The 16,256-nt window shown below is 40.1% G+C and overlaps 1 protein-coding gene across 2 annotated transcripts in view; it reads right to left on the bottom strand.

The window, feature by feature from the left end:
* Positions 1 to 2,094: 2,094 nt before the first annotated feature.
* The window catches only part of sfpq (splicing factor proline/glutamine-rich), a 51,813-nt gene continuing 37,651 nt past the window's right edge, over positions 2,095 to 16,256 (bottom strand). Inside the window, exons 10-12 of one of the 2 annotated variants that reach the window (XR_009651207.1) lie at positions 2,768 to 2,816; positions 2,562 to 2,650; positions 2,095 to 2,451 (exon numbers count right to left, since the gene is read on the bottom strand). Coding sequence is in view for 1 of the 2 variants with exons in the window: in XM_060904736.1 (XP_060760719.1) it covers positions 2,790 to 2,816 (27 nt within the window). In the remaining variant the exon portion in view is untranslated. Of the gene's footprint in view, positions 2,452 to 2,560; positions 2,651 to 2,767; positions 2,817 to 16,256 lie in introns of those variants that run through there. The other variant, XM_060904736.1, reaches the window with a different exon arrangement.

The raw sequence follows: 16,256 nt of genomic DNA, 5'->3' as shown, positions 1-16,256 counted from the left end.
TAATAGCAGTGTGGAGTTTAATTAGTGAGATCATTCATTCTGTGAAAAAACAGACGTCAGTCAGGTGGCCCTAATTTAAGGATGAAGCCAGCACATGTTGTACATCCATTTCTCTCTGAAAACCTGAGAAACATGGGTCGTTCCAGACATTGTTCAGAAGAACAGCGTGCTTTGATTATAACGTTGATTGGAGAGGTAAAACGTATACTGTAAAGAAGTGCAGAAAATGATGGGCTGCTCAGCTAAAATGATCTCCAGTGCTTTAAAATGGACAGCAAAGCCAGAGAGACGTGGAAGAAAACAGAAGACTACCATTCGAATGGATCGAAGAATAGCCAGAATGGCAAAGACTCAGCCAATGATCAGCTCCAGGGTGATCAAAGACGGTCTGAAGTTACCTGTGAGTAAACTGTGAGTGGTAGAAATGGGCAACTGGACTTGCTTGAAGATTCTTGAAAACGTTTCACCTCTCGTCCAAAAGGCTTCCTCAGTTCTGTCTGACTAATTAGTCAGACAGAACTGAGGAAGCCTTTTGGACGAGAGGTGAAACGTTTTCAAGAATCTTCAAGCAAGTCCAGTTGCCCATTTCTACCACCCACAGTTTACTATGACCTGGATGATTGAGAATCTTCACAGACATGTTACCTGTGAGTACTGTGACAATTAGAAGATGCCTGTGTGAAGTTAATCTATCGGCAAGAAGCCCCCGCAAAGTTCCACTATTTAAAAAAAAAAAAAGACGTACTGAAGAGGATACAATTTGCCAAAGAACACATCGACTGGCCTAAAGAGAAATGGAAAAACATTTTGTGGACTGATGAAAGTAAAATTGTTCTTTTTGGGTCCAAGGGCCGCAGACAGTTTTTCAGACGACCCCCAAACACTGAATTCAAGCCACAGTACACTCTGAAGACAGTGAAGCATGGTGGTGCAAGCATCATGATATGGGGATGTTTCTCTTACTGTGGTGTTGGGCCCATTTATCGCATACCAGGGATCATGGATCAGTTTGCATATATCAAAATACTTGGTCATGTTGCCTTATGCTGAAGAGGAAATGCGCTTGAAATGGGTGTTTCAACAAGACAACGACCCCAAACACACCAGTAAGCGAGCAGCATCAGGGGTCAAGACCAACAAAATGAAAGTTATGGAGTGGCCAGCCCAATCCCCGGACCTTAATCCGATAGAAAACTTGTGGGTGACATCAAAAATGCTGTTTCTGAGGCAAAACCAAGAAATGCAGAGGAATTGTGGAATGTTGTCAAATCATCCTGGGCTGGAATACCTGTTCACAGGTGCCAGAAGTTCTCAGAAACCGTGGTTATACAACTAAATATTAGTTTAGTGATTCACAGGAATACTAAATCCTTAAGATTTTTTCAGTTTATACAGTAAATATGCAGACACTGCAATTTTTTTGAACAGCCCAATGTTCATTTTTCTTCATTTTCTGTTAAGTAATTAAAATATTGACATTTTTCTTCATGTTTTGATGTAGAATATAATGTGCATTGTTCCCAATGCATGTAAATAAAAACTATAAGGATTTTGAGCTATACTCACGTTTTTAAACACACTGCTATTATTTTGAACACAACTGTATATATAAAAATAAAAATTGTTAAATCAAGGGCTGTGACTCCAGTAAAATGGGACCCATTTTAACGAGATTACAATATGCGTATTACTGATGTAACAAAGAATCCTGTCAAGTTCCATGAAATTCCTCCAAAAATTGAGAGGGGAATTGATTTCAGAAGGTGAGCACCCTTCCCAGGACAGACCAGAACTGCTTTGGGCCTTTCAGCCAGCAGGGGATTAAAAACCTGGAAGTAGCATTTAAATTCCTTCACCATATTGAAGATTTATTTGGGTAACTTAATTCTCAGCCACCCAATGCTTGGTGTTCTAAAGCAGTGAATCACATTTAAACAAGCAGCTCATCATTTCAGCAGCTGCATCATCATAAGTACCTCTCCATGGAATTTATTCTAACTTGAATGTCTGCAGCTTTATTAATTTCTTCCAACACTTCAGTAAGTAACTACTTTAACAGTAAAATTATTCTGACTCGACACACTGACAAACACAAATAGTCCACAGAAACTTTATTATTCATTGATTGTGTACAACACTGGCCAGACAGGAACACGGATCCATTCACGGCCGCTTGTGCTGCGCGTGATCAGCTTGCAGACGTCCATCCTGAATCAGAGTCGCCATAAACACGCCAATAAGATGCGACTGTGATAACCCAAGTGAAATATACACCCCTGAAATTAATCGTCTGAAGACAACACTCCAGGGATACTAGATACACAGGTCAGTCTCCGTACTGGAGCTACAGTTCTGCTTTTCAGATCATTCAACAGGAACACACACGACACCCAGGTGACTCCATGTGATGAACTTCATGACCTCCAGCTCCAGTCCATTTGATCCCTTTTCCTAAGCAGCCCAAAAAAAAAAAAAAAGTCACAGCTCGGATCAACTGCACATTTCAATACTTCCGTACATTTTCTCAACATTTCCCCCCCCTCCCCGGAAATGCCACTCACCAGTAGCTCTGTAATTTGAAGATCTGCTCGCCTGCTGCTCATAAAGACCTTAACATGTCCTGGATCATAGCTTACACTTAACTAATGACCTAGAACAGAAAAGGTAGAAAAACAAGCACTTGGAGACAGTATATGGATTAAAAGGTACAGTTCTCACAGAAGAAAAAAAAAGGCACATTTATACATTTGAGTGTGCCATTACGAACCTCATTTCTGAAGGCGTGGACTTCACCCTCCATCAGTTTCCTGACGCACCTGCAGTGAAACCAATAGTGAGTGAACACGGCCTTCAGATTTCATTATGGAGCTAAACTCACACTAGGCTAATTACTACACCAAAGATGAAAATATTAGATGGAATGTGAATACATGCAACATTATGCACACGGTCCTACAGCACAGAAAATCTAAAATTATTAACATATGGTAGAAACATTTGTTCATTTCAAATTAAGAAATGTATATATATTAGGGCTGCTGAATTGAGCACAAAATTAAGGCCACTTTTTTTTTTTTGGATGGTTTACTAGTAGACGGCGGTATGTTCAAAATCTTACTTTAGAATAGTTTAAATCTCACAGTACTGGAAGTACTATAATCTTTTTTTTGTGCCAAAGAAACAGATCAACCAATTAACACTACAAGCTTAAAAAAAAAAAAAAAGTACTATAAAAGTCAAGTATACTTTTCAATTCTCTCGCCATTGAACAAAACTAAAATGCCACTTTAATATTTGCCCTTTGAATTTAAAATTGTTTAAAGAAAAAAAAAAAAACTTTTGTAAAACGCAACAGTTACGTTGTAATGATCTATATTAGGAAACGACCAGTAAGGGATTTTTTGGCACCTATAACCCCGCCCCCCCAAAAAAAGTTCAATTTCTGATAACTAAAATTATTGGCCAATACGCACCCCAAGAAAAGAGACCGTCCCTGTGTCCGAAACCATTCACTATATAATGGACTACATACAAAAAAAAAAAAAGGTTCAACAGAATTACTTTAATTAGGCCAATGTACAAGGTCAGTCCAAAGTTTGGACACCTACTCATTCATAGGTTTTTCTGTATTTTTACCATTTTCACTATTGTCTATCAATCCTGAAGACCTGAAAACTAAGTTCTATGGAATTGTGGTAAACAAAATGATATTTTAGGATTCTCCAAAGTCGCCACCGTTTACCTTGACGTTCTGTACACTCCTGGCATTATCTTAACCAGCTTCAGGAGGCAGTCACCTGGAATGCTTTTCAATTAACAGGTGTGCCTCAGCAAAAAGTTAATTCGTGCAATTTCTTGCCTTCTTAATGCATTTGGGATTAAACAATAAACAGCCCTATTCCGCAACGTACTAATACAGGTCAAGAACTGCTCAGCTAAGTAAAGAGAAATGACAGCCATCATTAATTTAAGACTTCTTAATCAAAATAAAGAAAAACCTTTGAATCAGAATGCGTCTAAACTTGACGAGTACTGTACATAACTATATACATTCCTACTCATCAGGAAACGTGCACATTTATTCGTTGCGTTTAAGGTATAGCCTAACTAATTCGGAAGGAGAAAAAAAAACAAAATGGATGTTTAACCCATTATTCAAGTCGCATATACGCAACGCTAACATTTTAGGACACTTCATACACGCTGTCCAAAAATAAGGAGTTGAAACTTTATTAAAAAGCGATTTGTACATGCGCCATTAATTCGTAGAAAACGGCAAATTTTTTTTTTTTTTAAAACAGCTCAACACCTTTTGAATGCCCTCTGGTGGACAAACTATACAGTGCTCCTAATGGTTAAAGGATCCACTTTTTTTGGTCATTTGACGCGGTACGCGGTGGTCCGGATCACCGTATTTTCCATACAAAACGAGGGCATTAATTAATTATTTTTCCTGGATTGTGGTCCGGTTCACCGTATGCTGTATTATATTACGATATAAATAAAAACTTACCAAAATCATACTGTGTTTGTCATTTAATACGAGTTTTTTTACAAAGTCGTACATCATTTGTTATTTTTTCTCAAACCGGAAGAGAAATGCATGCGTAAAACACACGCGCAATAAAAGATACCAGTTCTAACGCATGTAAAAAAGCGGGAGCTGCCACGAGGGAAGTGAAAAATAATTTACCTTTATGGATAGGCCTAAACCATGCAACATCACAGTAAGACTTTTTATTTGTCTTCTGAACTTGGTGGTCCGGACCACACCTGAAAACGGCGTGGTCCGGACCACAACGGTAGTCCGGACCACCGCGTACCGCGTCATTTATTGGGTGCTATAAACGCAGATAGCGATTTATCAGCAATTAACTCAATATTGGCATGCCGAGTTATTGTTGGGAACCCAACAATAAATATATACCAAAATATTCTACTAGCTGGAACTTCGCATTAAGCCTATTAAAAGCTTATCTTAAATGTAAAATACGCTGCCATTTAAGCGTTTATACTGTGCTTCCATAGAATATGGACTACATGGCCCTTTGGCTTTCCACTTAATACGAACTTTTTTTTTTTTTTTAATTTACTGACTAACATTTGGAGCCGAGAGTAGACGGGTAAAAAGAAAAATCGAAGAACGCGTCAAAGCAATTTCGGGCTATTTGTTATTATCAAACAGTCATCACGGCAGCAGAAAAAATAAATAAATAAATAAATAAATAAATCTCATTGCGTTGTGCAAAATACATTCAAAAATGTTCGATGTCTGGTACAACAGTACGGACAAAATCCATACCTTTGAAATTACAACTGGTTTACCAGAATCAATCTTACCGCCCACTATGTTAAACATCTATACCTCATGTTTTATGTATAGATATTAAACCTCTTTCGGTGCCAACTAATTATATAAAACCATGATTAACGAGATGTCAGATTTAAAATTGTTTTACAGCCCTAGTATACGTATATTAGATTGAGCTTTATTTTTATTTAAAATATGAGTTTATGAATAAAAGCTAACTGTCTAGCCCAAAATTTGCTATACTTGTATGGTAAAATGAGCAAGTCTTTGTCCAAAGTTACACGTGAAAAACATTTTGAAGCACTAGGTGCGTGTTGCTTGAGAAAGCATGACAAAACCCACTCAAAGTCTGCTTAAATAAAAGTTGTGTGAAACTAAGTGTGGAGTTGATGCTTGATGTATAGTCCATTATTAAACAGTTATCTGAACAGACATCACCTTTTTACAAAGTGCTGGGTTTCTGGTAGTGTCGATCCTGAGGAGTGAGGTTATGCTCTGCCTTTCCACAGGCAGCCATTAAGCAAAAACAGGGTAGTTCTGGCATCATACTCCCTAATAGGTGAAGCAAAGGCAACTACAGCCAGAGGCAGAGAGAATGAGATGATGGATCACAGTGCAGATAATTAAAAAAAAAAACAAAAAAAACACCTCCCTGGACAACCAGTCTGCTGAACCACTCAATTAGAATGCTTAAAGAAGCAGTTCCGCACCTGGACACCGAACACCTCGTCTTCCCGACATAATGTCTTGAGGCACACCGTACACCATGACGTATACAGTAAAATGTTGATGCAATACTTCACGACACTGTTGTGGGTTACAGTGAGTGGGATCTTGCACAAGAAAGAAAAGATCACTGTAGACCCAGAGGCCAAGCAGGAAAATGAACCCTGAATAGTGATGCAAATCAAGTACTGCGGGAATTGCAACTGTCAAGTATTTGTGGAACAGCAAAAAGGTCAAAAGCCACGGACTTCAGTTTCGCAATCAAGCTAGAATTATTTAGGAAAAATAAAAGATGCATGCTTGCCAAATAACTGCATGTCTGCACTAAAACTATTCACTCTTTTGAGGGAGCTTTGTGAGAAACATTACAGACCAGTCACAAATCAACTATCACAGCCCTCTTAAGTAGACTCTCAGTAATGCCTCAGAGCATGAAAGACGGCAAAGAAAAAAAAGCACTCTTGAATATTGACGACACTAATTTCGAATCTCAATCCCTACACATACAAGTCTTGAGCTTATTTTGAAGAGATCTACAAAGTGAATTTGTTCCAAGTAAACGCAAGTGCCGCAAGATTCAAGGAAAGCCGTTTGCAGACCGTATGCGAAGTTGGATTCATGGACAAATGTTAAAATAACGGACCACGTAATCTATTGAGCCAAAGTAAACAAGAAAAATCGCCTGCATCCCACAAGATCAATGTGGAATACTCCACGTGCCTGATGGAAATGTGTTTTGTGAATTCAAAACCAGGTTACTTGACAAGGTTTTGCTGCACAGAGGAACTAGCATCCTCAGGAAGGCTTTATGCTGTTTGAGAAGCATTTCATTGTCAAGCGACAGGGACTTCGTAATAGGGCTGGGCGATATGAGAAAAAAAATTATATCACGATATATTTTTTCAAAATTTTCGATAACGATATACATCACGATATAAATCAAATCACCATTTTTGTATTTTCTTTAAATTTTCTGCTCAAAATATGAACATTACAAATTAGTAGTTCCTTCCTAATTAACAAAAATAGCTTAACAAGCCTTCAAGTTTCACAGAACCAAAACAAACTGGATGCACATTCTTTTGTTCAAATGAATAAACTGAAAAATAAAAACTATATACCATTGTTAAATCATTTGTGCAAATTCTAGCAGCTTTCAAATAAACATAAAAGACATATTGACGTGTAAAACTTATGCTGCAAGGAGGAAAAAAAAGTGCAATTCTGTACGTCAGTGTGTTTAAGGTTTTTAAGGTTTGACTGTTTACAGGTTACGAGCGAGGAAGACAAGTCTATCCACTGTCTCAGGTTTTAAAGCTGCCCTGCGGCAGGTCACAATGTTACCCCCTGTGCTAAATACCCTCTCAGAGGGTGTGCTGGTTGCAGGGATGCATAAATAGCGCTTTGCAAGGCAGCTAAGACTTTCGTGCTTTCGGCATAATTTGCATAGTGTAACACTTTGTTGTATGTCCGATTTTAAATATCCAAAATACCTCCACACAACCGAAGATCTCTGGCCCTTCTTTTCAACAATGTCCTCCAGGGCAGTGCTCTGACTTTCCTGTTCAGAACTCCGGTCAGTCGGCTTCTCGCTCATTTTTATAATCGCTTTGTTGGAGAAGCGCCGCGCTCCTGCAAACTTCACCACAGCCATGCTGTGCGTTGCTGCTACACGCGTGTTTGTGTGTGCACGCAACCTAACTTGACGTGGCTCTCTTCCAACTGATTGGTTACGTGCGGTACTGTTTAGTTATGATTGGCTATTCGCGTGTCTGTCAAAACTTCGGATGAAGTAATTTTATTGAAGGCGTAGGCTTATCGTAGGTGTATAATTTCTAATCGTAGAGATTTTATATCGTGAATAACATCGTAATTGTAAAATCGCCCAGCCCTACTTCGTAACTCATTAAACAAGAAGCAGGAGGAGCGTGAAAATGAGAAGAACTCAGAAAATACTACTTTGCACAAGTCTGATCTGTCTTCATTACGCGATTTAGTATGGACACTGTACAAATGCGACTAACATCGTTACAAAGCCTCGTGATGTAGTCCATATCTATACTATGACTAGTTCTTGAGTAATGGGTGTGTAGATGGATACAGATAGTAACCACCTATAGAGGTTTTCGACCTGACGTCATAGGGTCACGTGATACTGTTTACGCCGCCATTTTGGAGGTCAAACAAAGCCACGCTTATCAGCAAACAATGCTTGTAATATCCATCTTCATCGCTTACTTTTATCGTAGAATGCCTGATACGTGTTGTGCAGTTAGCTGCCACAACAGAAGAGGGGATAAACCTGGATTAACGTTCCATAGGTTCCCGGCCGATCGACAGCGTCGCGAAAAGTGGATCGCGGCGATCAGGCGAGAGAATTGGCAGCCCACCAAACACTTGTTTGTGTGGCAAACATTTTGTCTCAGGTAACTTTTCCCAAAGTTTAAAGATATTATATGCGAGATAAATGACAAATTATACACGTAGCCTAGCACTTAGCCTACACATAAGCCCTGTTAGGCGGTGTTCAGGCTACCTGGCTATGATAGTTTTATATATGTGAGATGGGAACCGCTCAGCCTCATCAATGGCGCTACCTGGCACCGGGCTTCTTACTAGTGTTTGGACGGCTTACGGTTTAACATACACGGTGCCCTCAGGCGAGGCAGAGCCATGTTGTTGGGTGGGTTGTACTTTTTAGATGCGAATATGCAATGGACAAAACTAGAAATCGATACTAGACAATTATTATGCGTTTTTCTATATGATTAATGTAACTCTGACTCAACCTGGACACTATTTTTCTAACTGCGATGAATTTACTTTTATTTGGCATCACGAAGTAGACGGTTACGGAATTTTTTTGCCACAAAATGTTGTTGGAAATCTTTGCATATGTTGTCATGGCGGTAGCACGGTGGTGTAGTGGTTAGCGCTGTCGCCTCACAGCAAGAAGGTCCTGGGTTCGAGCCCCGTGGCTGGCGAGGGCCTTTCTGTGTGGAGTTTGCATGTTCTCCCCGTGGGTTTCCTCCGGGTGCTCCGGTTTCCCCCACAGTCCAAAGACATGCAGGTTAGGTTAACTGCTGGCTCTAAATTGACCGTAGGTGTGAATGTGAATGGTTGTCTATGTGTCAGCCCTGTGATGAGCTGGCGACTTGTCCAGGGTGTACCCCGCCTTTCGCCCGTAGTCAGCTGGGATAGGCTCCAGCTTGCCTGCGACCCTGTAGAACAGGATAAGGCGGCTAGAGATAATGAGATGAGATGTCATGGCAACCATTCAAACAATGCATGCTGTGAAAAGGGAAAATAGTGTAATGTCGCTCGATAACCCACATGTTGGGCTAGCAGGAGTTGCCATTGTTGTGACCGCCAAAATGGCGCCGTCTACTTGTCGACATGGCAACGGTCACGTGGGTCAAAAACCTCTATAGCATCGTTGGAATGTCAAGCCATGCCGTTTCATGTAATACACTTCACGAGCAATTCAACCAAGGAAAAAAGACGTGAATTTGGATGCCATTTGCATCAGTTGAGTTCTAAGGGTTAATCTCCAACCCGAGACAATATTCAGCTTTTCCAATACGCTCCAAGCAACAGTATGAACAGAAGTCCAATGTGATCGCTAGTCAATAAGTAGCTTTTTTTTTTTTAAAAACAGATGGGTGAAGCTGCAATTTGAAGCATGTTCCTCTTTCAAGTCCTGCGTCCTCCCCCCCACCCCCTTTTGCATTGGAAACTATTTGCATTTGCTCTAACTTTCAGGTGGCTCCAGTATTGCCTCTGCTGCTGAAAACTATTCTTGCTGCCAGCATGACGTGATTTCCATACAGGCAAAGTTTAAAATTAAAAACAGGGTAACGGAAATGCATTAGTAGTTCAAGTTTCCTTGGAGAAAAAAAAAAAAAAAAACCCACACCACCACTCATTTTATCTATCAGATTTACATTTCCAGTAAGGTCACCCGATGCTTAGACCAAGGGTACAGAAGAGATTCTGTGAACTGTTTAAAATGTACCAGTGATGCATTGAAGTCAGGCAATGATTCTGGAAGAAGCAGTACACCGACACGAGTCGAAACAATGGATTTTCTCCAACTTCAAGCCCACCCTCACCCATGTCCAGACAAATGTGCAAATGGTACATCAACGCAACAATATTACTTCCTGAAGGAAATTGTGTCCCCATACACCATCCCATCCCCGTCAATTGCTTATTTTCAGGCATTTCACAGCAGTCCAAGAAGCCACCTAGATGCAGTTCAGACAGAATAAAGGAAAAAAGAAAATTGTTGCCATATCGTGTCCACAACAGAAATCTGCACTGTGAATCCATTTTTAGAAGTGTGATGCCAGAACCCCGATAAAAAGTCAAAAAGTCAACATGCGAGGTGGATCAGGGAGGTGAAGCAGCTCTGTGTTTTTCATCTTCATTGAACAAAAGACAGGAGCACTTACCTTTTCAGATGATACAAGCAAACCTCTCGATGCAAACAAGTCCAGGCTCAACTGTCCACTGATCTGAAGAACTACTCATCTTGTCTCATTGTAACCAACTGCTGGAGTGTCAACTGTGGAGCAGGGCAAGCTGGACACTGGCTGCTACTGCTTAACTACAGCACCACCATCCATGCCATACACAGTACACACAGACGAGCTCTCCTCACAGAGAACTGGAAACAGCATGTTTGGACGCTGACAGAAAGTTCACTTTTTCATCAGATATTGAGTATTAGCATTACTGGTGTAGGATAGCGTTCTCACCTCGACACGGTTTAATCCGGTTCTTGGTTATACAGCTTTAAAATACAGCTGCTAATAGGATTTCAAATAACATTGCTTCATAGTTATTCACAGCTGAAGGGCTTGAAATTTCCCCCCAATCCATGAATTACAGCAAAGTTGATTTTGGCCATGGAAAAGGAGCATTAGCAAACTCGTGTTCTAGATGCTTAAAGAGCAACTCCAGTGACTTTCGTGGAAAAAAAAAAGTAACAAGCCTGTGACCTTAAACAGCATTACTGCTTGTTTAAACAAAAATTGTTCCATTATTAGCATATTTAGTTTTGGACACAAGTCAAGGTCCATAACATTCTACCACCCTGTAAAAACATCAAGTCCCCCCGCTCCAGTTGTGAAAAATTACAAACGCAACTGGTGAAAGGAGTCTTAATCCATGGCTTCTTACAAAAACTCCTCGTGTCTGCTGGTTCGGACTTCATTAAAGCCCTTTCTCCCTAGATTTCTGACCAAGATTTGAGTCATTCACTGAGTAGAAGTTAATTTCAGTGCTCTGTGAACCATCAGATTACTATTAACAAGTGCTACCACTGTACATGAACAAAAGTTTGTCTGCTGGATGAACCAGGGGCTGGTTTAACAGGATCGCGTATTAAAGCGACACCAATTAGGCGACCCAGTGTCCAAAAAAAAGAGACTTTTTGCCATCAGGTTTTTTTCTGGAACTTCTACAAGCTTTAAAGCAGGGGTCAAACTCCGGCCCCCCCACCACTTGAACCGGCTCTATGAGGCAATCCCCAAAAGTGGTCATGGCCTATTTTTTTAAATTGCTTTTTGGCAAATAACATGTCTGCATCTTGTATTTTGTTGATTTTATCAATTAAAATTGATATTTAGTTATAAAATAAACTTCATATTTTCCGAATTTTCGTCATATGCTCGCGATCAAGCAGTGACAGGCAGCGCACGCGCAGAGAACTGTCAGTGTTCAGGACAGCAAAATGGCTAGCGGTCAGCGAAAAGCTGACAGAGAGTGCAGAGTTTTTAAAGAACAGTGGACCACCCATTATTTTTTCGTTCAGTGCAAGGACTGTGCAGTTTGTCTTGTATGTAAAGAATGTGTTGGTTTTCAAAGAACATAATCTGCGTCGTCACTACGAAACCCGCCACAAAGAGTATGCTAGTTTGTGAGGGCAAACAAGAGAAGACAGGATTCGGAGGATGAAATGCGGACTGGCTGCACAACAGAATGTATTCCTTCGCCAAACCCAGATCAACCAGGCTGCTGTCCGAGCTAGCTATAAGGTAGCTCACCTACGAGCTACCCATGGAAAGCCATTTACTGATGGGGACTTTGTTAAAGTATGCATGCTTGCTGTGGCTGAGGAGGCGTGTCCCGACAAGAAGGATGCGCTCAATGCGGCGAGTCTCTCCGCACCTACTATGACCAGGCGAACCGAAGATTTGGGGGACAACGTGTATGACCAGCTGAATGAGAAAGCATCAGAATTAGAGTTTTTTGCTTTGGCCATGAATGAGAGCAATGACGTGCAGGACACAGCACAACTGCTGTGATCTATTGATATTATAATTTGTTTTTTAAAATGTATTTTATCAGCCTATTTATTTGACCTTTAAGTGCTGCACACAATATTATTAATATCAACAGGCCTACCTACAATTTATAATTTTCCACTCACCTTTGCCAGTGTCAATCACCTCAACTAGGCAGATGTTTCTTACCTTGACAGCTTTGATGTTATTTTTATTAGAAAATAAATGGAATATCTGTGGTATTTCAAATTAAAACAGTGTGAAGACTCGATTACTACTTTTGCAAACCACTAGTAAAGATAAATATGTGCCAGGCTAGTAATCTCTACTACACAATGAGGCCTGCTGGTGGTCATATTTGTCTGGGTCATACAATTCTATTATATAGCTGACCCGACCCCGGCCCCCATCACAGTCAGGAACGACAATGCGGCCCCCAGAGAAAAAAAAAAAAAAAGTTTGGTGACCCCTGCTTTAAAGAGTCAGCCCTAAAGGACTCCTTCACTGTTGAGTATCTGATCAACCTGCAAGCAATCAACATGAAGCATCTTACTACGATTTAATTCCTTGCTAAATTGACATCAAGGTATCTACTGGCCCAGATTGTGCTTGAGCACAGGAGTGAAACAGGAAAAAGACCACTGGAACTGCTCTTTAAGAAGTTCGAATCCATCATTATTTTATACTTGAAAGCTGTTCAACATCTAAAACTTATTACATGGAACAAGCATTCAAGACATTTTGTACAAAGCTCACTGAAGAGCACCAGGCTTAAAATTTGCCTCAAGGAGTATTCCCAAGTCCACCCTGGTCTCCATCATTATTAAAGCATTGGGGTGCCCAAAGTGCCAATGGTCCTTCACTTACCACAAGATGTATAAAAGATGTTTCAGAGCTAATAAGGTTTTACTACTAGTCGGAGTCGAGGGAAGTGAGGCTGTATTAGTTACTGCATACTAAATTCAACTACCATCGCCTACAAATTTCCAAATCTGGCGCCATTAAAAGTTTTTATACAAAGCCACGCACTACAACGCAACCATATTATGAGAGGTCTAAACTAGATGGATTATTTAATACAAGTTTACATTAGGGCCGGCATCCTTAAATACAGCTGTGACAACACTAAACGTACTGGATAAATTTATTATATACATATTGCATACTTAAGTGATTGGTAGAAAGATGTGCCTCACCTTATGCTCCACAAGGAGCAAGGATGAAGATACTTAAGTGATCAACATTAAATTGCAGTGCCAAATGTTAAGGTAAGGACCAGTCGTGCTGTTTTTCCTCAAAAAAACATTTATCTTCGATTGATGGATGCCAGCAACTCTTGTATAGTAGACAGTCGAGCTACAATTTAAAACACTTAAATCCATGGTGAAATCCAATCGCCCCCCCCCCATGATGCAAAGAAGGGGGAAAAAATTAAATCAATTTTAAAATATGAGTACCTTTACAGTTAAGGGAGAAAGAAAAGTTAAAAAATGTTTATTATATTAACGAGCATCTGATGACTTCTTACAAACATTCATTTCTTGATGGGCTTCCATCTTCAGCATCATCTGTCCAAGTTCTTCGGTAGAATTCAAGTTGAAATACAACAGTGTGGTTTCATCATTGTACTAAAGTCATAATAATCACTAACCACTAGCACATGGGGGCTCCGACGTGTGCTTGTTCATGTCAACTGTACTAAGTTTATAAAAACAGCACTTACAGAATTGAGGAATTTCAGCTTCAGTTACTTTCAATTAAAAGGTGGCCAAAAAAAAATCATGAAAGCAACTACCAGTTTAGACATCACATCTATTAATTTATCCATTTAGAAAAAGTTTAGCTTGTGGATTAAATGCTCGTGTATTTAATTTAATTAAACCACATGTGCACAGTCAAGCTATTAAAAAGTCAAAGCTGAAAGCACAATTTTTGGCTTGACTAAACTAACCGTTTTGAAGAATTTCATAAAAATCAGTAAAAATTGTGGCCTTGCACCAATCATAAAAGCAAGATGTTTTCCTCCTAAGGGTAATTCCCCCCCAAATCACCAGATTTAGAAAAATGTTCGCCACTGACCATCAGATTTGCTTCATACTTTCTGGAAATATCACTGTGTCTAATAAATAGTGTACAAAATTTTAGGCTTGTACCTTCATTAGTTTGAGATATAAGGGCTTTAAAAAAAGGGGGCGTGGCCCCAATTTCACTGTTAAACCGCGTGCTACAGAAAACGGACCTAACTTCCATAAGTCATTACTTTTAAACGATTCAAGCAAGATACATGAAATTTTCAAGGATTGTTCAATGCCGGACACCTTGAAATGCTAAAAGATAAAAGTTCACAGTTCAATATTTGCCAAGTTATGGCTTGCTGAAAATCATAAAAACGTGCTTTGGAGCAACTTTGATGTAGCCTGGCTAACGCGCCTTCAAAGCTCTCCGAGCATTTGGTCTGGCCAAGCTATTAAGCCAAACCGTTTCCCAGAGCCCGTGGTTGACCCGCCTCCCTGAAATACCTCAGTTTGCTACTGGCCGAAGCCAGAAAAGGCTGTGACGAAGCTTAAACCAATCACATCACTCTTTCCTCTGACGTATGTGACACGACGGGGCTAACTGGTAGATTAAACCATAGACATCCTATTATTAAACTCTTACCGAAGCCGGTCGGGAGCAAGGCGAAAACGTCCTTCCTTTCAATAAATACCTCCAGGGCTGCTCTTTGCTCCATTTTCAATGAGAACTTCCCGTTGAATGCTTTCAATACAGCATTTGTGAATGAAGCGCTTACGGCATAGATTCTGTAAACAATCTATGGCTTCCGGTCGCAGTTCTACTACATCAGTGCCTTGAACACGCCTCTACCCAGGGCCATTGGAGATGCTCAAAGTTGATTGGTTCCCGATTTTTCGGGAGCTTGGAAATGCTGTAGATAGCCTGCCTGGCCAGACTAAGCTCGCAACAGGCCCTCGTGTTGCGTCACGCTTAGGATGGGCGGGCCCAGGCTAACTTTGATGCCCCATATCTTCACATTAAAGCACACCAGATCTTTCAAATTTTCTTATTCATTATTTGTAAAAGTACTCTTTAGGCAACTAGGTATGTGTTCAAAAGAAATTAAACTTGAATTTATTAGGCTTTAAAAATAAACCATTCGCACCTATAATTCAAATGCATATTCAACTGTATGACAAGTTTGTCATAATTAAAGACAATACCACTGGAAAGAGCTTGTTTTGATTAGCAAAGGCACAAAATATGAAGTTAGTACCCTATATGAAGTTTGAGATGTCGTTTCCCCTATATCTCAGAAACGAATGAAGGTACAAGCCTAAAGTTTTGTACACTATTTATTGGGCACACTGACAATATTTCCAAAAAGTATGAAGCAAATCTGAGATGGTCAGTGGTGAGGCCTCTGGTGATTTCACATATTTCACAAAAAAGAGTCCATGTTATCAGGATACTTAAAAGACCGGCTTTGGAAGAGACAAGCGTCCCGAGTTTCCCCCAAAACTAACGGGGGCGTCATTTGTGCGGTGTCAGACATGTCCATTTCAACTGAACCATGCGAGTCCACCATGATCCTGAAAACACTGAGTGAACGTAGAAGACATTCAGAGCCAGAATACCACATGGAAATGCCTGTAAAATATTTGCTCAGCTTGAGTCAACATTGTCTACAATTTTAAAATCTGTACACCAAAACGAGTCAGTCAGTCAAGATTACACACAACTTGTAACATTAACCATAAAACCATGTGTTATGAGCGCTTCTCTTACCAGGAAGAGACGGACCAATAACCTGAAATACGCAGACTCCGTATCCAGGTTGTGTGGGTGTTTTAATCTGGCATTAGATGCAACAAAATCCTGATCTTGCAATCACGAGAGTTTCTCTCAGGTGCTGAACAAAAGCTTCTGTCCAT

This window comes from Neoarius graeffei, chromosome 22, assembly GCF_027579695.1.
Source record: "Neoarius graeffei isolate fNeoGra1 chromosome 22, fNeoGra1.pri, whole genome shotgun sequence".
NCBI lineage: Eukaryota > Metazoa > Chordata > Actinopteri > Siluriformes > Ariidae > Neoarius > Neoarius graeffei.
Note: the sequence above shows the minus strand (reverse complement) of the source record. Positions and strands in the feature narration are given on the sequence as shown.